Source organism: Coregonus lavaretus (genome assembly GCF_964263955.1).
Source record: "Coregonus lavaretus genome assembly, chromosome: 1".
NCBI classification, from domain to species: Eukaryota; Metazoa; Chordata; class Actinopteri; order Salmoniformes; family Salmonidae; genus Coregonus; species Coregonus lavaretus.
The window spans coordinates 92,087,336-92,109,254 of record NC_139988.1 but is presented as its reverse complement, the minus strand read 5'-3'; the positions used below and the strand labels follow the sequence as shown (position 1 = coordinate 92,109,254).

At 41.3% G+C, this 21,919-nt stretch overlaps 1 protein-coding gene across 2 annotated transcripts; it reads left to right on the top strand.

The window, feature by feature from the left end:
* The first annotated feature begins 12,642 nt into the window (after window positions 1-12,642).
* LOC311115398 (interferon-induced, double-stranded RNA-activated protein kinase-like) lies at window positions 12,643-20,735 on the top strand. Of its 2 annotated transcripts, XM_084157303.1 has the most exons (11): window positions 12,643-12,730; window positions 13,097-13,312; window positions 14,549-14,590; window positions 16,971-17,090; window positions 18,010-18,123; window positions 18,232-18,384; window positions 18,487-18,664; window positions 18,781-18,921; window positions 19,157-19,258; window positions 19,489-19,551; window positions 19,645-20,735. In XM_084157303.1, exons 2-11 carry the CDS (start codon window positions 13,245-13,247, stop codon window positions 19,768-19,770), a joined length of 1,107 nt encoding a protein of 368 aa, XP_084013429.1. In that variant the 5' UTR covers window positions 12,643-12,730; window positions 13,097-13,244; the 3' UTR covers window positions 19,771-20,735. The 2 variants fall into 2 exon arrangements, with proteins under 2 accessions (XP_084013429.1, XP_084013428.1); XM_084157302.1 differs by lacking the exon at window positions 12,643-12,730 and having other exon boundaries at window positions 13,156-13,312; window positions 19,160-19,258.
* Window positions 20,736-21,919: the final 1,184 nt, after the last annotated feature.

The window sequence follows — 21,919 nt, the reverse complement described above, 5'->3', positions numbered from 1 at the left end:
GTTGGGGTCTGCCAATTACGCACAGCTGACACCCGGTCTACCTCCATTTTCACCCCTGACGCAGATAACTGGTAACCCAGAAAGGAGACCGACTTCTGGAAAAACAGACATTTCTCTGCCTTGACATATAGGTCATGCTCCAACAGCCTCCTCAATACTCGGCGCACCAGGGCTACATGCTCAGCACGGGTAGGACTATACACCAGAATGTCGTCGATGTACACAACTACTCCCTGTCCCTGCATGTCCCGGAAAATCTCATCGACGAAGGATTGGAAGACTGAGGGAGCATTCATCAACCCATATGGCATGACTAGATACTCGTAGTGTCCGGAAGTCGTGCTAAACGCTGTCTTCCATTCATCGCCCTCTCGAATGCGCACCAAGTTATATGCGCTCCTAAGATCCAATTTTGTAAAGAACTGCGCGCCGTGCAGTGACTCCGTCATAGTCGCAATCAGAGGAAGTGGATAGCTGTACTTCACTGTGATCTGATTGAGACCGCGGTAATCAATACACGGGCGCAGACCTCCATCCTTTTTCTTCACAAAAAAGAAACTTGAGGAAGCGGGTGAAACGGAGGTCCGTATGTATCCCTGTCTAAGAGACTCAGAGATGTACGTCTCCATAGCCTTTCTCTCCTCTTGAGACAAGGGATACACATGGCTCCGCGGGAGAGCTGCTCCTGACTGGAGATCTATCGCACAATCCCCCCGTCTATGAGGCGGCAGCTGCGCCGCCCTAGTCTTACTGAATGCCAGTGCCAAATCCTCATACTCGGGGGGAATCTGCAGTGCTGGCATTAGATTCGGACTCTCCACCGAGGTCGCCCCTATGGAAACACCCAGACACCGCCCCTCACATTGAGCAGACCACCCTTTAAGAGCTTTCTCTCGCCACCTAATAATAGGGTCATGAGTCATCAACCAGGGAAGACCCAGCACTACCGGATACGCAGGAGAGTCAATCAGATAGAGCTGAATTCTCTCCTCATGACCCTCCTGCGCCATCATCTGAAGGGGTGCTGTGACTTCCCTAATCAACCCAGACCCTAACGGACGGCTATCTAGGGCATGGACGGGGAAAGGCTTATCCACTGGAAGGAGGGGGATCCCTAACTCTATACAAAACTGGCGATCTACAAAATTCCCAGCTGCGCCTGAATCTACCAGCGCCTTATGCTGGGAACGAGGTGCAACCTGTGGGAAACAAACAGGCAAGGTTAGGTGCACGACAGAAAGCTCTGGGTAAGCAGGGCGCCTACTCACCTGGGTGGACCCCCCAATGCGTGACCTGCCTTCTCCCTCACTGGAGGACCCGCCCCAACACCTAGCCGCGGTGTGCCCTCCACGACCACAGTTGGTGCAAGGGCCGGGTCCCCTCGGGCTCCTCCTCCTCCGTTCCCTAGCGCCAGCACCTCCGAGCTCCATAGGGCTCGGCTCGGAGGTGCTGGAGAGTGGAATGGGCGAACCCCCCCTCCCGGGACGCCCACGGGTGGCGAGCAGGGTATCCAGCCGGATGGCCATGTCGACAAGCTGGTCGAAAGTCAACGAAGTGTCCCTGCATGCCAACTCTCGCTGGACGTCCTCCCGGAGGCTGCAGCGGAAATGGTCGATATGGGCCCGCTCATTCCACCCTGCATCAGCCGCTAGGGTCCGAAACTCCAAGGCAAAGTCCTGGGCGCTCCTCATCCCCTGTCGGAGGTAGAATAGACGCTCCCCCGCCGCCTTCCCCTCTGGTGGATGGTCGAACACAGCACGGAAGCGGCGGGAGAACTCCGCATAGTTCGTGGTAGCGGCGTCCATTCTCCTCCACTCGGCGTTGGCCCACTCCAACGCCTTGCCGGTGAGACAGGAGATGAGGGCTGAGACGCTCTCGTGTCCCGAGGGCGCCGGGTGTACGGTGGCGAGGTAGAGCTCCACCTGCAGCAGGAACCCTTGACACCCGGCAGTGGAGCCGTCGTACGCCCTCGGGAGCGAGAGCCGAATCCCACTTGGTTCCGGAGATGAGACAGGAGGGCTGACCGATGGAGCTGGGTCGGTTCGTGGAGGTGTGGGAACCCCGCTGGTCTCCCATCGGTGCAGGGTACTCATCACCCCCTCCAGGGCGTGACAGACCTGATTGATGCGGTCCTCCTGACCACGAAGACGTTCAGCCATCTCGGCTGTCGGCGTGGTCGCTCCTGCTGATTCCATGATTGATGCGTGATTCTGTCAGAGTGGTGTGTGTAGATGAGTGGAAGGAATCAAGCGCAGGAACCAGGATGACTTCAAACGTCTTTAGTAATGTTCAAAACACGTGAACAATGAGTCGCCAACCCAACCGGGTGGCGCAAACAATTACGCACAAACAACACAGTGCGTCTAAACAAGAAAAGCGCACGCAGTGCGAGCTCTCGGGTAACAACAACGAGAGATACAATAAACTTCTCAGAGGCAGGCTGACAATAAACAATCACGCATAACACCTGACCCAAACACACGAAACTAAATAGGGCAACAATTAAGACACAAATAAGGGACAGGTGTTATGAACAGACAAAACCAAATGAACATGAAACATAGAACGGTGGCAGCTAGTACTCCGGAGACGACGACCGCCGAAGCCTGCCCGAACAAGGAAGAGGAGCAGCCTCGGCCGAAACCGTGACATTGATACTGTTGCAAAGCTAACTAAAAAGCAGCATTCCCCAAGAGAGGATGGCTTTCACTTCAGCAGTAATAAATTCATGAACTTCTTTGAGGAAAAGATCATGACCATTAGAAAGCAAATTACGGACTCCTCTTTGAATCTGCGTATTCCTCCAGGGCTTAGCTGTCCTGGATCTGCACAGCTCTGCGAGGGCCTGGGATCAGGAGAGACACTTAAGTGTTTTAATACTATATCTCTTGACACAATGATGAAAATAATCATGGCCTCTAAACCTTCAAGCTGCATACTGGATCCTATTCCTACTAAACTGCTGAAGGAGCTGCTTCCTGTGCTTGGCCCTCCTATGTTGAACATAATAAACAGCTCTCTATCCACCGGATGTGTACCAAACTCACTAAAAGTGGCAGTGATAAAGCCTCTCTTGAAAAAGCCAAACCTTGACCCGGAAAATATAAAAAACTATCGGCCTATATCGAATCTTCCATTCCTCTCAAAAATTTTAGAAAAAGCTGTTGCGCAGCAACTCACTGCCTTTCTGAAGACAAACAATGTATACGAAATGCTTCAGTCTGGTTTTAGACCCCATCATAGCACTGAGACTGCACTTGTGAAGGTGGTAAATGACCTTTTAATGGCGTCAGACCGAGGCTCTGCATCTGTCCTCGTGCTACTAGACCTTAGTGCTGCCTTTGACACCATCGATCACCACATTCTTTTGGAGAGACTGGAAACCCAAATTGGTCTACACGGACAAGTTCTGGCCTGGTTTAGATCTTACCTGTCGGAAAGATATCAGTTTGTCTCTGTGAATGGTCTGTCCTCCGACAAATCAACTGTACATTTCGGTGTTCCTCAAGGTTCCGTTTTAGGACCACTATTGTTTTCACTATATATTTTACCTCTTGGGGATGTTATTCGAAAACATAATGTTAATTTTCACTGCTATGCGGATGACACACAGCTGTACATTTCAATGAAACATGGTGAAGCCCCAAAATTGCCCTCGCTAGAAGCCTGTGTTTCAGACATAAGGAAGTGGATGGCTGAAAACGTTCTACTTTTAAACTCGGACAAAACAGAGATGCTTGTTCTAGGTCCCAAGAAACAAAGAGATCTTCTGTTAAATCTGACAATTCATCTTGATGGTTGTAAAGTCGTCTCAAATAAAACTGTGAAGGACCTCGGCGTTACTCTTGACCCTGATCTCTCTTTTGACGAACATATCAAGACTGTTTCAAGGACAGCTTTTTTCCATCTACGTAACATTGCAAAAATCAGAAATTTTCTGTCCAAAAATGATGCAGAAAAATTAATCCATGCATTTGTTACTTCTAGGTTAGACTACTGCAATGCTCTACTTTCCGGCTACCCGGATAAAGCACTAAATAAACTTCAGTTAGTGCTAAATACGGCTGCTAGAATCCTGACTAGAACCAAGAAATTTGATCATATTACTCCAGTGCTAGCTTCCCTACACTGGCTTCCTGTTAAGGCAAGGGCTGATTTCAAGGTTTTACTGTTAACCTATAAAGCGTTACATGGGCTTGCTCCTACCTATCTTTCCGAGTTGGTCCTGCCGTACATACCAATACGTACGCTACGGTCACAAGACGCAGGCCTCCTAATTGTCCCTAGAATTTCTAAGCAAACAGCGGGAGGCAGGGCTTTCTCCTATAGATCTCAATTTTTATGGAACAGTCTGCCTACCCATGTGAGAGACGCAGACTCGGTCTCAACCTTTAAGTCTTTACTGAAGACTTATCTCTTCAGTAGGTCATATGATTGAGTGTAGTCTGGCCCAGGAGTCTTCGGATGGGGCCACAGTGTCTCCGGACCGCTCCTGTCTCAGCCTCCAGTATTTATGCTGCAGTAGTTTATGTGTCGGGGGGCTGGGGTTAGTTGGTTATACCTGGAGTACTTCTCCTGTCTTATCCAGTGTCCTGTGTGAATTTAAGTATGCTCTCTCTAATTCTCTCGTTCTCTCTTTCTCTCTGAGAACCTGAGCCCTAGGACCATACGTCAGGACTACCGGGCATGCTGACACCTTGCTGTCCCCAGTCCGCCTGGCCTTGCTGCTATTCCAGTTTCAACTGTTCTGCCTGCGGTTACGAAACCCCTACCTGTCCCAGACCTGCTGTTTTCAACTCTTAATGATCGGCTATGAAAAGCCAACTGAGAGACCTGAGCCCTAGGACCATACGTCGGGACTACCGGCCGTGGTGACTCCTTGCTGTCCCCAGTCCGCCTGGCCTTGCTGCTATTCCAGTTTTAACTGTTCTGCCTGCGGTTATGGAACCCCTACCTGTCCCAGACCTGCTGTTTTCAACTCTTAATGATCGGCTATGAAAAGCCAACTGAGATTTATTCCTGATTATTATTTGACCATGCTTGTCACTTATGAACATTTTTGAACATCTTGGCATGGTTCTGTTATAATCTCCACCCGGCACAGCCAGAAGAGGACTGGCCACCCCTCATAGCCTGGTTCCTCTCTAGGTTTCTTCCTAGGTTTTGGCCTTTCTAGGGAGTTTTTCCTAGCCACCGTGCTTCTACACCTGCATTACTAGCTGTTTGGGGTTTTAGGCTGGGTGTCTGTACAGCACTTCGAGATATTAGCTAATGTATGAAGGGCTATATAAAATAAAATTGATTGATTGATTGATTATTAGTTATTTATAGTATTAGCTGTAGTTTTAGTTACATATAGTATTAGCTGTAGTATTAGTTACTTATAGTATTAGCTGTAGTATTTGTTACTTATATTATTAGCTGTAGTATTAGTTACTTATAGTATTAGCTGTAGTATTAGTTACATATAGTATTAGTTGTAGTATTAGTTACTTATAGTATTAGCTGTAGTATTAGCTACTTATAGTATTAGCTGTAGTATTAGCTACTTATAGTATTAGCTGTAGTATTAGCTACTTATAGTATTAGCTGTAGTATTAGTTACTTATAGTATTAGATGTGGTATCAGTTACTTATAGTATTAGCTGTAGTATTAGTTAGTTATAGTATTAGCTGTAGTATTAGCTACTTACAGTATTAGCTGTAGTATTAGTTACTTATAGTATTAGCTGTAGTATTAGCTACCTATAGTATTAGCTGTAGTATTAGTTACTTATAGTATTAGCTGTAGTATTAGTTACTTATAGTATTATATGTAGTATTAGTTACTTATAGTATTAGCTGTAGTATTAGTTACTTATAGTATTAGATGTAGTATTAGTTACTTATAGTATTAGCTGTAGTATTTGTTACTTCTAGTATTGGATGTAGTTTTAGTCTTATTTTAGTCCTAATGAGTCCTATCCAGAGCCACAAACCCAAAGTCTAACTCTAAACCAGCGTTTCCCAAACTCGGTCCTCGGGACCCCAAGGGTGCACATTTTGGTTTTTGCCCTAACACTACACATCTGATTGAAATGATCAAAGCTTGATGATTAGTTCATTATTTGAATCAGCTGTGTAGTGTTAGTGCAAAAGCCAAAACGTGCACCCCTTGGGTCCTGAGGACCGAGTTTTGGAAACCCTGGTATAGTGCACATTTTGTAGGTGCTGGAGAGCAATAAAAATGTAAACAACGTCATAATTTCTTAACCTTTGTACCGACAGATTGAATATAATTCTAGAATATGACAGCTGAAGCTTATTGAATATCATTCTAGAAGATTACAGATTTAGCCTATTGAATATCATTCTAGAATATGACAGCTGTAGCCTATTGAATATCATTCTAGAATATGACAGATGTAGCCTATTGAATATCATTCTAGAATATGACAGATGTAGCCTATTGAATATCATTCTAGAATATGACAGCTGTAGCCTATTCAATATAATTCTAGAATATGACAGATGTAGCCTATTGAATATCATTCTAGAATATGACAGCTGTAGCCTATTCAATATAATTCTAGAATATGACAGCTGAAGCTTATTGAATATCATTCTAGATTATGACAGATGTAGCCAATTGAATATCATTCTAGATTATGACAGATGTAGCCAATTGAATATCATTCTAGAATATGACAGCTGTAGCCTATTCAATATAATTCTAGAATATGACAGCTGTAGCTTATTGAATATCATTCTAGAATATGACATCTGTAGCCTATTCAATATCATTCTAGAATATGACAGATGTAGCCTATTGAATATCATTCTAGAATATGACAGCTGTAGCCTATTCAATATAATTCTAGAATATGACAGCTGAAGCTTATTGAATATCATTCTAGAAGATGACAGATGTAGCCTATTGAATATCATTCTAGAATATGACGGCTGTAGCCTATTCAATATCATTCTAGAATATGACAGATGCAGCTGATTGAATATCATCTCCACAAAGGAACTCTGGAGCTCTGTCAGAGTGACCATCGGGTTCTTGGTCACCTCCCTGACCAAGGCCCTTCTCCCCTGATTGCTCAGTTTGGCCGGGCGGCCAGCTCTAGGAAGTGTCTTGGTGGTTCCAAACTTCTTCCATTTAAGAATGATGGAGGCCACTGTGTTCTTGGGGACCTTCAATGCTGCAGAAATGGTTTGGTACCCTTCCCCAGATCTGTGCCTCGACACAATCCTGTCTCGGAGCTCTTCGGACAATTCCTTCGACATTACATTTGTGACCTCATGGCTTGTTTTTTGCTCTGACATTTTTTTAAACATTTGAGTCATTTAGCAGACGCTCTTATCCAGAGCGACTTACAGTTATTGGGTGCATACATTTTTCATACATGCACTGTCAACTGTGGGACCTTATATAGACAGGTGTTTGCCTTTCCAAATCATGTCCAATCAATTGAATTTACCACAGGTGGACTCCAATCAAGTTGCAGAAACATCTCAAGGTCCTCTGTAGCTCAGCTGGTAGAGCATGGCACTTGTAACGCCAAGGTAGTGGGTTCGATCCCCGGGACCACCCATACACAAAAATTTATGCACACATGACTGTAAGTCGCTTTGGATAAAAGCGTCTGCTAAATGGCATATTGTTATTATTATGATAAATGGAAACAAGATGCACCTGAGCTCAATTTCGAGTCTCATTGCAAAGGGTCTGAATACTTATGTAAAAATGAGATTTCAGTTATTTATTTTTAATACATTTGCAACAATTTCTAAAAACCTGTTTTCACTTTGTCATTATGGGGTATTGTGTGTAGATTGATGAGGAAACATTTTTATTTAATCAATTTTAGAATAAGGCTGTAACGTAACAAAATGTGGGATAAAAGCAAGGGGTCTGAATACTTTCTGAATGCATAATATGACATTTGAAATGTCTTTATTCCTTTGGAACTTGTATGAGTGTAATGTTTACTGTTCATTTTTTATTGTTTATTTCACATTTGTTTATTATCTATTTCACTTGCTTTGGCAACGTTAACATATGTTTCCCATGCTGAGAGAGAGAGAGAGAGAGAGAGAGAGAGAGAGAGAGAGAGAGAGAGAGACAGAGACAGAGACAGAGACAGAGACAGAGACAGAGACAGAGACAGAGACAGAGACAGAGACAGAGACAGAGAGACTACCTATGAATAAAGGGGTTATAAATGGTTTATGGAGAAACTTTGAAATAATTTTGAGGTTTTTGCCCTCATTATTCCCAAGTCACAGAGAGCCTTCAGGGTGGTCTGTTTCAGTGCCTTCAATAAGTATTTATACCCCTTGACTTATTCCACATTTTGTTGTTGTTCCAGCCTGAATTCAAAATAGATTCAAATGATATTTTTTCTCACCCATCTACACACAATACCCCAAGTGGTCTCAGAAAATACTATAAGTAACTAATAATAATAATAATAATAAGCCATTTAGCAGACGCTTTTATCCAAAGCGACTTACAGTCATATGTGCATACATTTTTACATATGGGTGGTCCCGGGGATTGAACCCACTACCCTGGCGTTACAAGCGCCGTGCTCTACCAGCTGAGCTACAGAGGACCACAATACAACAGCTAATACTATAAGTAGCTAATACTACAGCTAATACTATAACTAACTAATACTACAGCAAATACTATAACTAACTAATACTACAGCAAATACTATAAGTAACTAATACTACATATAATACTATAACTAACTAATGCTACAGCATATACTATAACTAACTAATACTACAGCTAATACTATAAGTAACTAATAATACAGCTAATACTATAAGTAACTAATACTACAGCTAATACTATAAGTAAGTAATACTACAGCTAATAATAAAAGTAACTAATACTACAGCTAATACTATACGTATCTAATACTACAGCTAATACTATAAGTAACTAATACTACAGTTAATACTATACGTAACAAATACTACAGCTAATACTATAAGTATATAATACTACAGCTAATACTATAAGTAACTAATACTACAGCTAATACTATAAGTAACTCAGAATAGTATTAATTGTGATATAAAATGCACAACTGATCCCAGATCAGCTTTCTACTCTGAGAGCTGTGAATGCAGGCCCTGAACATCCAACAAGACAACAGAACTATCTGAATTTCAACTGTATTATACAGACTTTGAATGTGTCACAAATCATGTGTTTTCACTGGATCTGTCTTTAAATAGTATACTGTAATGAACTCTAAGTCCCAGCAGAATCCAGGATAGTTTATCAGTTCAAAATGTAATTATTGCTGCATTCATGACATGTCGGAACTCAGAAATGTTCGACTTGGAAACTCATTGTTGAAAGATGATACCCGAGTTTCCCACTAGAAAAGTATCAGAATCAACCAACAGGAAGCTCTACGCAAATAACTTACATTAATCTGAATGTAGTTTCCCACTTGTCATGAATGCAGTGTCCGTTATAACCATGAATAAGTAGTTTACTTACTATAAAGGGGACAAGTCCCATGTTGAAACCTTAGTGTTATTTTACCAAGAGTACCTGGTCCTTCATGTTATTGGTGGTACTATACACCATGGTATGTAGGCTACTGGGTGTTATGTACTGTAGGCTACGATATGTTATGTACTGTAGGCTACTGGATGTACTGTAGGCTACTGTATGTTATGTACTGTAGACTAATGGATGTTATGTACTGTAGGCTACTGTATGTTATGTACTGTAGGCTATGGTATGTTATGTACTGTAGGCTATGGTATGTTATGTACTGTAGGCTACGGTATGTTATGTACTGTAAGCTACGGTATGTTAAGTACTGTAGGCTACGGTATGTTATGTACTGTAGGCTACGGTATGTTATGTACTGTAGGCTACGGTATGTTATGTACTGTAGGCTACGGTATGTTAGGTACTGTAGGCTACGGTATGTTATGTACTGTGGGCTACGGTATGTTATGTACTGTAGGCTACGGTATGTACTGTAGTCTACTGTATGTTATGTACTGTAGGCTATGGTATGTTATGTACTGTAGGCTACTGTATGTACTGTAGGCTATGGTATGTTATGTACTGTAGGCTATGGTATGTTATGTACTGTAGGCTACGGTATGTCATGTACTGTAGGCTACGGTATGTTATGTACTGTAGGCTACGGTATGTACTGTAGTCTACTGTATGTTATGTACTGTAGGCTATGGTATGTTATGTACTGTAGGCTACTGTATGTACTGTAGGCTATGGTATGTTATGTACTGTAGGCTACTGTTTTATGTACTGTAGGCTACTGTATGTTATGTACTGTAGGCTACAGTATGTTATGTACTGTAGGCTACGGTATGTTATGTACTGTAGGCTACTGTATGTTATGTACTGTAGAATACTGTATGTTATGTACTGTAGGCTACGGTATGTACTGTGGGCTACGGTATGTTATGTACTGTAGGCTATGTTATGTACTGTAGGCTACTGTTTGTTAGGTACTGTAGGCTACTGTATGTTATGTACTGTAGGCTACTGTATGTTATGTACTGTAGGCTACGGTATGTTAGGTACTGTAGGCTACGGTATGTTATGTACAGTGGGCTACTGTTTGTTAGGTACTGTAGGCTACTGGATGTTAGGTACTGTAGGCTACGGTATGTTATGTACTGTAGGCTACGGTATGTTATGTACTGTGGGCTACTGTTTGTTAGGTACTGTAGGCTACTGGATGTTAGGTACTGTAGGCTACGGTATGTTATGTACTGTAGGCTACTGTTTGTTAGGTACTGTAGGCTACGGTATGTTATGTACTGTAGGCTACTGTGTGTTATGTACTGTAGACTAAGGTATGTTATGTACTGTAGGCTACGGTATGTTATGTACTGTAGGCTACTGTTTGTTATGTACTGTAGACTAAGGTATGTTATGTACTGTAGGCTACTGGATGTTAGGTACTGTAGGCTACGGTATGTTATGTACTGTAGAATACGGTATGTTATGTACTGTAGGCTACGGTATGTACTGTAGTCTACTGTATGTTATGTACTGTAGGCTATGGTATGTTATGTACTGTAGGCTACTGTATGTACTGTAGGCTATGGTATGTTATGTACTGTAGGCTACTGTGTTATGTACTGTAGGCTACTGTATGTTATGTACTGTGGGCTACTGTATGGTATGTACTGTAGGCTACGGTATGTTATGTACTGTAGGCTACGGTATGTTATGTACTGTAGGCTACTGTATGTTATGTACTGTAGGCTACGGTATGTTATGTACTGTAGGCTACGGTATGTTATGTACTGTAGACTACTGGATGTTATGTACTGTAGGCTACTGGATGTTATGTACTGTAGGCTACAGTATGTTATGTACTGTAGCCTAATGGATGTTATGTACTGTAGGCTACTGAAGTTATTAACAGCTATAGGTATAGATAGATAAAGCAGAATAGATTAACAGGAAGTAATATATGATGTGCTTTTCATAAATGGACAGGAACGTTATGAATGTTTGAAAGTTAGATTGATTAGATGGGCTTTGAAAAATAAATGTAATATACTGACAAAATATTTGTATTTTATTAGGATCCCCATTAGCTGTTGCAAAAGCAGCAGCTACTCTTCCTGGGGTCCACACAGAACATGAAACATGACATAATACAGAACTTTTTTTTTTTTTTTTAACAGGTTTGTTGTTCATTTGAGCAATATGAGATGGAAGGGAGTTCCATGCAACAATGGCTGTATATAATACTGGGCGTTTTCTTGAATTTGTTCTCGATTTGGGGATTGTGAAAAGCAGGTAGCCCTGTTTGATAAGAACACGTGTTAATCATATTCTATGTCCTATTTTGAGTTAAATAAAATGCCTAAGTAATAAAAGTGGAACTTTGCCTAAAATAAAACTAGAATCGTTTTCAATAATTGACAGTGATCATGGCTGAGTAAGAGGAAACCTGACCAGCCGCTAGTGGTCACTGTTTAACGGTCAATAGCGACCACTAGCAGCTGTTCAGGATAGTCACAGGCTGACTTTCAATCAGTTTCAGTACCGTTTTCAGGCGAATCGAAACGAAATTATCTACAGGACGTTATAGAGAGAAATAGTAATGGCGTCTTTTTGTAGGCACTAACCCCGCCATGGTACTTTGGACAAATCCTATGGAGAAAATAAACGGGATAATCTTCATCAGCTAACGTCACTTTTTGTGATTTTCTTTTTTAGAATTTGTAAAAAATAAAAACATAAAAAGCACATAAAGGCTTCATAATTCATAAAGGTCGTGTTAGCTGACTGTTATTATCTAATAGGACAAAACGTATAAGATCTCCTTAGCCTGTGTTAACCTCAGACCTTCTTTCTGACGTTATTCTTTCCCCATTCATTTTCCCCAGGGATGGCTGAACGAACCAGAGGCAACTCATTTCCTGGTTTTAGGACTACAAGCTCTAAGAACAGAAGGGTAATGGCTAGAAGGGATCCAGCTTTTGTCAGAATTGACTTTTCGAAGCACGTTTAGGAGAATTTACGCAGAAGGTTAGGAGAGTAAACGTGACAGGTTATGAGAATTAGGAAAAGAGTTCGGGTTAGCTAAAATGCAAAAAAAGTATCTACTTTTGACCTACATTTGACAAAAGCTGGATCCCTTCTAGGCATGACCGACAAGAAAACGATAGGAAGTCATATCATCTGGAAGGTAAGACGAAATCCATCATCTGGAAGGTAAGACGAAATCCGACGTCTATAAATGTAAAGTTCCACACTTTATTTATATGACATTCGACCTTACCAGGTGAGCATGTTGCGGTTGGCTACTGCAGCCAGCTGTGGGCTGGAGGGATACTATAGGTTAGCTATGGGACAACTTTAGAAAATACTGGCATCAAGTATTCATGTTTCACACTGATGAAATTGATCAATACTGTTAACCGCACATAGCTGTAGTCATAACTTATAAAACGAATAGCTGCTTTTCAGCTGTTTGTGTGATTTAAGGTTGAAAGGCATACACTCTGTTCTTAAACCACTTTATGCACCTGACTGATGGAACCAGGCTGATCGCTGCTTCACCTTCTCTATTTCACTCAGGATTTGGGCAGAGACAGACGAACTCGCCGATACCGTTTTTATGTCTGCGTGCAGTTTGGAGGAAGTTGCTAACTAACTATTGGGCCAATCACGAAAAGTAGTGAATAAGCAACTTTATGACCTGCGAAGAAGAGGCAAGGTGGAGAAGATGGGAGAGAAAGTGTGGACAATGAATGATGAAGCAAGCTGTGGAGGAAAGCTTATTGAATACCAGAGGTGAGTCTGTCAATGTGGCACACATAGTGGAAAAAATAAATATATAACAAATAAAACCAAAAAATATCCAATACAGAAATGTAATAATGGTCAACATTCAGAATCTAATTCAATAAACAAAATAGAAAATGACTGGAGGTACTTCTATAGTCTATTACAGATAACCCATGGAGAGGATAGTACATGATGTTTCCTCCCTTAGCTGGTGGCCAGCTGGGACCTACTGTGCTGCCAACTCTTATCACATCAGACCTTTCCTCCAAAACTATACAGTTTCTACTGTGCTGCCAACTCTATCACATCAGACCTTTCCTCCAAAACTATACAGTTTCTACTGTGCTGCCAACTCTATCACATCAGACCTTTCCTCCAAAACTATACAGTTTCTACTGTGCTGCCAACTCTATCACATCAGACCTTTCCTCCAAAACTATACAGTTTCTACTGTGCTGCCAACTCTATCACATCAGACCTTTCCTCCAAAACTATACAGTTTCTACTGTGCTGCCAACTCTATCACATCAGACCTTTCCTCCAAAACTATACAGTTTCTACTGTGCTGCCAACTCTTATCACATCAGACCTTTCCTCCAAAACTATACAGTTTCTACTGTGCTGCCAACTCTTATCACATCAGACCTTTCCTCTAAAACTATGCCGTTTCTCTTGGTTTGATTGTTCTGTGAATGTAAAACTTTTCATTTTGAATTAGGGGAAGGAGTTTCTAATTGATATATATTTGGGGCAGGTGTGTCACTAGAGATCCTGGTTCGAATCCAGGCTCTGTCGCAGCCGGCCGCGACCGGGAGACACATGGGCGGCGCACAATTGGCCCAGCGTCGTCCAGGGTAGGGGAGGGAATGGCCGGCAGGGATGTAGCTCAGTTGATAGATCATGGCGTTTGCAACGCCAGGGTTGTGGGTTCGATTCCCACGGGGGGCCAGTAAAAAAAAAAAAATGTATTCACTAACTGTAAGTCGCTCTGGATAAGAGCGTCTGCTAAATGACTAAAATGTAAATGTAATTTAGAAAGTGTTCTTCACGTTCCATCTCTCCTGACCCACGGCGATGACAGTCTGTCCTCTCTGGCTAACCATGTTTATTTGATGGAGTCCGGTTTCAATTGCCAAGCTATGATCAGTAATTCTGTATTTGGTTAAGGTTTAGCTTTGTTTGGGCTCTTTTACATGGTAACAGCTAAAGTGAATCTCTCTCTCTCTCTCTCTTTCTCTGCAGTGATGATCAAGATATTTCCATCAGACTAACTAAAAGCTCCAGGTAGACTGCTCTTTATTAATCAAACTGTTCCTATCTGACCAATAGGACTATCTGACCAATAGGACTATCTGACCAATAGGACTATCTGACCAATAGGACTAGGACTAAGATCCCATTCACCTATGAATAAAGGGAGAAAAACGCATATTACCTCATAGTCTACCCTCATTATTAAAACACTCACCATAGTCTACCCTCACTATTAAAACACTCACCATAGTCTACCCTCACTATTAAAACACTCACCATAGTCTACCCTCACTATTAAAACACTCACCATAGGCTACCCTCACTATTAAAACACTCACCATAGGCTACCCTCACTATTAAAACACTCACCATAGTCTACCCTCACTATTAAAACACTCACCATAGTCTACCCTCACTATTAAAACACTCACCATAGGCTACCCTCACTATTAAAACACTCACCATAGTCTACCCTCACTATTAAAACACTCACCATAGGCTACCCTCACTATTAAAACACTCACCATAGTCTACCCTCACTATTAAAACACTCACCATAGTCTACCCTCACTATTAAAACACTCACCATAGTCTACCCTCACTATTAAAACACTCACCATAGTCTACCCTCACTATTAAAACACTCACCATAGTCTACCCTCACTATTTAAACACTCACCATAGGCTACCCTCACTATTAAAACACTCACCATAGGCTACCCTCACTATTAAAACACTCACCATAGTCTACCCTCACTATTTAAACACTCACCATAGTCTACCCTCACTATTAAAACACTCACCATAGGCTACCCTCACTATTAAAACACTCACCATAGTCTACCCTCACTATTTAAACACTCACCATAGTCTACCCTCACTATTAAAACACTCACCATAGTCTACCCTCACTATTTAAACACTCACCATAGTCTACCCTCACTATTTAAACACTCACCATAGTCTACCCTCACTATTAAAACACTCACCATAGTCTACCCTCACTATTTAAACACTCACCATAGTCTACCCTCACTATTTAAACACTCACCATAGTCTACCCTCACTATTAAAACACTCACCATAGTCTACCCTCACTATTTAAACACTCACCATAGTCTACCCTCACTATTTAAACACTCACCATAGTCTACCCTCACTATTTAAACACTCACCATAGTCTACCCTCACTATTAAAACACTCACCATAGGCTACCCTCACTATTAAAACACTCACCATAGTCTACCCTCACTATTAAAACACTCACCATAGTCTACCCTCACTATTAAAAGACTCACCATAGTCTACCCTCACTATTAAAAGACTCACCATAGTCTACCCTCACTATTAAAACACTCACCATAGGCTACCCTCACTATTAAAACACTCACCATAGGCTACCCTCACTATTAAAACACTCACCATAGTCTACCCTCATTATTAAAACACTCACCATAGTCTACCCTCACTATTAAAACACTCACCATAGTCTACCCTCACTATTAAAACACTCACCATAGGCCACCCTCACTATTAAAACACTCACCATAGTCTACCCTCACTATTAAAACACTCACCATAGTCTACCCTCACTATTAAAACACTCACCATAGTCTACCCTCACTATTAAAACACTCACCATAGGCCACCCTCACTATTAAAACACTCACCATAGTCTACCCTCACTATTAAAACACTCACCATAGTCTACCCTCATTATTAAAACACTCACCATAGTCTACCCTCACTATTAAAACACTCACCATAGGCTACCCTCACTATTAAAACACTCACCATAGGCTACCCTCACTATTAAAACACTCACCATAGTCTACCCTCACTATTAAAACACTCACCATAGTCTACCCTCACTATTAAAACACTCACCATAGTCTACCCTCACTATTAAAACACTCACCATAGGCTACCCTCACTATTAAAACACTCACCATAGGCTACCCTCACTATTAAAATACTCACCATAGTCTACCCTCATTATTAAAACACTCACCATAGTCTACCCTCACTATTAAAACACTCACCATAGGCCACCCTCACTATTACAACTCTCACCATAGTCTACCCTCACTATTACAACTCTCACCATAGTCTACCCTCACTATTACAACTCTCACCATAGTCTACCCTCACTATTACAACTCTCACCATAGGCTACCCTCACTATTAAAACACTCACCATAGTCTACCCTCACTATTAAAACTCTCACCATAGTCTACCCTCACTATTACAACTCTCACCATAGGCTACCCTCACTATTAAAACACTCACCATAGTCCACCCTCACTATTAAAACACTCACCATAGTCTACCCTCACTATTAAAAGACTCACCATAGTCTACCCTCACTATTAAAAGACTCAACATCTGAATTATATTTATGATTTCAGGTTTTCCAAAGATTTCACACTTCTTAGTGTGCTGGGTGCAGGAGGCTTTGGGTGTGTGACTAAAGCCCAGCACAATGTGGACGGAAAAACGTACGCCGTGAAGATTGTGAAGGATATGGGGTAAGACCAGAGGAGAAATACTGCCCCCTCTCATTGAAGCCATGAAGTTGAAGGCCGACCGCGGTACTGCAGGCACTGATAGCAGGAAAAACAGGACCCCCCATTATAGTGAATGGAAAAATGGCCGTCTATGTGGAAAACCTTGAAGAAAACAATAATTCAAAAGACAATCATGCTACCAATAGCTGCTTCTAATACACAAGATGTCCTTGAACCAATTATTTTAAAATCACACACAGAAGAAGTTATAAGGATAATTTAGTTGCTAACGGCAGCCTGCAGTACCCCGGTCGGCCTTCAACTTGACTCACTCAATGAGAGGGGGCAGCACTGAGCTGGCCTCCAACGTCACTTCCTGGAGAAGCTCAAACTGCGCATGTTATGTCTCCACGAGACGCCATCTTAACCGACTTCACTTGGCTTCAATACACTATTGAGTCTTCACATAGGAATGAATGGTGTCACGTGATGGATAGCTTTGTCTATTCATATATACAGCCATTGGCTAAGACATTACTATCCATAATTTTTCCCCCCTCCGAAACGTATTATGAATAATGTGTATCCCTCTTACCTTGTTGTGTGTCTTGTGTATGCTGTAGTTGATGCTCATTAGAAGCTATCAGATGTTCATTTACATGCTGTAATTATGATGTTCATGTAACCGGTGTGAAACGGCTAGCTAGTTAGCGGTGCGCGCTAGTAGCGTTTCAATCGGTGACGTCACTCCCTCTGAGACCTTGAAGTAGTTGTTTCCCTTTGCTCTGCGAGGGTCCCGCGGCTTTTGCGGAGCGACGGGTAACGGGTGCTTCGAGGGTGACTGTTGTCGATGTGTGCAGAGGGTACCCTGGTTCGAGCCCAGGTAGGGGCGAGGAGAGGGACGGAAGCAACACTGTTACATTCATCCTATCTCTTACAGAGAAGCCAATCGTGAAGTGAAAGCGCTGGCTACCTTGGAACATTCTAGCATTGTTCGCTACTACTCGACTTGGTCTGAGGATGCCAATTGGGACGACGGAAGCTACAGCACAGAGTTAGTAAAGACATTATTATTATTAAGTCTAATTTTGCCATTTAGATTCATTAATTTGATCATCAAAAATGTTAAATTCTGGAGCCTATTACTGTATTCAACTCTTAGGTCGTCGGTCCTGTCTAAAATCTCAGAAGACTTGGGCAATTATTCAGACCAGGGAGATGGATCTACACATGTAACAAACCAATCAGATTTCGACCTGTCTGATACAGCCAGTGAAGACCAAGCAAACCACTCAATGACCGATTCCAGCTCAAGGTGAATCACTTTACCGTTATGTGTGTATTTATCATTTCAGTTGACTGAACGTCCCTGAGAAAGTTTCTTGACTGCTGTATTTGTCTGTTTTTTTTTCTTCAGAAATGGGGACTGGCTTTGTTTGTTCATTCAGATGGAGTTCTGTGAGGGAGGGACACTGAAGGACTGGATTATCAAAAATAACGGTAGAAGTAAGGACGAGGCACTTGGAATATTTCAGCAAATGCAGTGCGGAGTGGAATACATCCACTCCAAAGGACTTATTCACAGAGACTTAAAGGTATTTGTGAGAATCACCTCTCTACGTTGTCTCTAGTCTTCCCTTTGTTTTCAGATGCCAAGTTAACCGCATTATTTATAGAAAAACTAAGCCTAATATATGTGCCATATGTTTAGCCAGAGAACATATTGTTTGGAAGTGATGGCATGGTGAAGATTGGAGACTTTGGTCTTGTGACCACTATCACTACTCCGAGTGCAGCTTCAATGTACAGGACCGTCAACAAAGGAACACCATTATACATGAGCCCTGAGCAGGTAATGGAGTTTTGTTTTGCAAATCAAGCATATTTTCAGCTCAACAAATTGATCCTTGGTCTAGCCATAATATTTGCCATTTAGCAGATGCTTTTATCCAAAGTGACTAGTCGTGCATCTTCAACTGTATGGTTCCACAGAGCAAAACCCTGATGTACGTAGTCGTGCCGTCCGTCCATGGGAACTCCTGTTTACTTCTTCTCTCAAAAAACTAAAATAATTTTTGTATTTCCAGAAGACTGGGGGGAAATATGATGAGAAAACTGATATATTCTCTCTGGGAATGATATATTTTGAACTCCTGTGGGACATGTCCACTGTCTCGGAGAAGATCAAGGTGAGCACAGTTTCTTTCACATCTGGTTCTGTATCATGTTAAAACCACGTCATCACGCACAGCCTTTTATCTGAAACAAGTCAATTTGATGGAAACATCTCTGGTGGGAAAATGCAGATTGTTTTTATGCAGATTGTAGAATATTGGCATGAAAATCTGTCGCCAATTGGATGGAAACCCAGCTATGCAGCACATCTTACTCTGGAGTTTTGCCCCTTGTAATATCACAGGTGTTGGAGAGCCTGCGGACACGGATATTTCCTTGTGACTTCTGTAAGAAGTTTTTCTTAGAGGTAAGGAGTCTGTCCGTTTGTCTGTCTATACGACTTGTTTTAGAGTGAGTACACAGTATCTTCATTTTGTCTCATATATGTTTTCTGCCTCAGCATAAACTCATCCGTGAAATGCTGTCAGAGTCACCTGCAAACCGACTAAACGCCAAAGAAATTGCTGCATTCCTGAAATGCTTCCTGCTCCAAAATCAAACTGGACGACTACAGAAAACTGTATGAAATGTTGTAGGGTAGTGGCTTGAAATGCTTGTGTAGAACACTGAGAGTAGAATAGACATGTCATATTCAAGACAGGGTTAGAGCTCATAGTGACAGTCATGTCTCAACTGAAGCAGCAAACTCTGTCTCTTTTTTTTTTCTACAGTACAGTTTCTCAAATGTGATAACTTTTTAAAAGTTGGTTATTACATAGAATAGAGGGTAAATTGTAATATTAATATCATGTGTAGGATTTTTCTAGGGGTCTACCACATAATTCTAATGCTGAAACCAATGTGTACTTTTTAAAATTTTATTTTTATTTAACCTTTATTTAACCAGTTAAGACCCATTGAGGTTAAAAACCTATTGTGGCTGGCAAGAAGGCAAAACAGGGAAATAGCAGCGTGTAAATAAAATATTACAGAAAAATACAAAAGACAAAGTGTCACAAGTTCCAGAAACAATTGAAGATTAGAAACAACTGGAGCTGTCACAAACAGTGTCGTCGATCAGAGAATTAAAAACAGGCAAGGACACTAACTTTTATATATTTTGAAGCATGTTCCAGGATGAAGGGGCATTATGGGAAAAATATTGTTTCCCCATCTCAGTTCTAGCCTTAGAAACAGACAAGGACAACAGCCACTGTGAACGAAGACTGTATTGAGTGACTGATCTGGTCAGTAATCACAACATGTACAGGGTTGAAATGATGTCACATTTTATTGTGATAATTTCTACTTCATAACTTTCTACTTATAACAAGGGCACATTGACAGAATCATGGAGTTTATTTAAAAGTAAATGAAAACATGCAACATTGAATGTTTTTACAGGAAAATGGGTACTCATATGGTTTCTTCCTTCCTAATGTATTTTCATAACTATGCAACTTGTGGGCTTTTTTAAATTAACGTGATTTAGAATTAAATGTTGACAGTCGCATACTGTATAAAGAGCTTATTAAATAAATGTCCAACACCAATCTTGTTAAGGTATTTTTATTTTATGGAGGAAATGTATACTTTTAAGATGATCATAAAGCCTGTACCTCGATGTCTAGAAGAGATGCATACTTTGTAACACATGGGGGCAGTCTCAGTCTAGTTGTGATATGGCAGTTACAGTGCCATACCCCTTGACATATAGCACATTATGTTGTGTTACAGCCTGAATTCAAAATGGATTAAATATTAATTTTTTTCTCTCACCCCATCTACACACAATACCCCATAATGACAAAGTGAAAACATGTTTTTAGAAATGTTTGCTAATAAGTTGAAAATTAAATACAGAAATATCTCATTCACATAAGTATTCACAGCCCTGAGTCAATACCTTGTAGAAACACCTTTGGCAACGATTACAGCTGGGAGTCTCAAAGAGCTTCCAATTGAGCCGACATATGCAGCGTTTACCGTGAATTCAGTCTTTGCGAATGCAAGAACGTTTCCTTTTAATTTCAATTGCGCTGTAGCCAGTGGCGGCTCCTGAAAAAATTCTCAGGAGGGGCAATTTTTCTGATGATTTAGGTGACCTACACACATTTTTAAAAAGATATGTCCAGCAACAACATGAAGACAGGGGCAGCATATAAGTCAATACCAGAAGCATTTATTGACTGATCTCAAAAGTGTTGGCTTACAAAAGCAAAATAAGTTATCACAGTAAAAATAATCAAGGGTGTTCTTTCACATTCCTCAACACTGCATAAACAATATGTATGGCTTTGTAAAAATGAACAACCATATTCTGGCCAATTGTATAGATTTGTAAATATGAACAACCATATTCTGGCCAATTGTATAGATTTGTAAAAATGAACATGAACAGATTTTTTATTTTTTTGAATGGCAGTACCTTTCAAACATGTCTGCTTGCAGTAAGGTAGCACTCACAAGGTGGCCAGAGAAAGAGAACCTTTCTTTGGTGTGATCCAGGATGGTGTTGCAGACCTCTTCAGACATCCTCTGCTTCTCCTCTTCTCTCAAAGCTGTTCTGGGTCTTTTGGCTCCTGTTGCTTCTTGCAGCTGCTGTTGAGAGGAGTCCCTGAAGGCAAACAGACCAATGTGTTTGTTGGCTTTGTACAGTATTGTTGTCTATGTGATGCACAGGTATATGCAATGTATCCATGTATAGTACAAATACTTCAGTTCCACTTAAAATG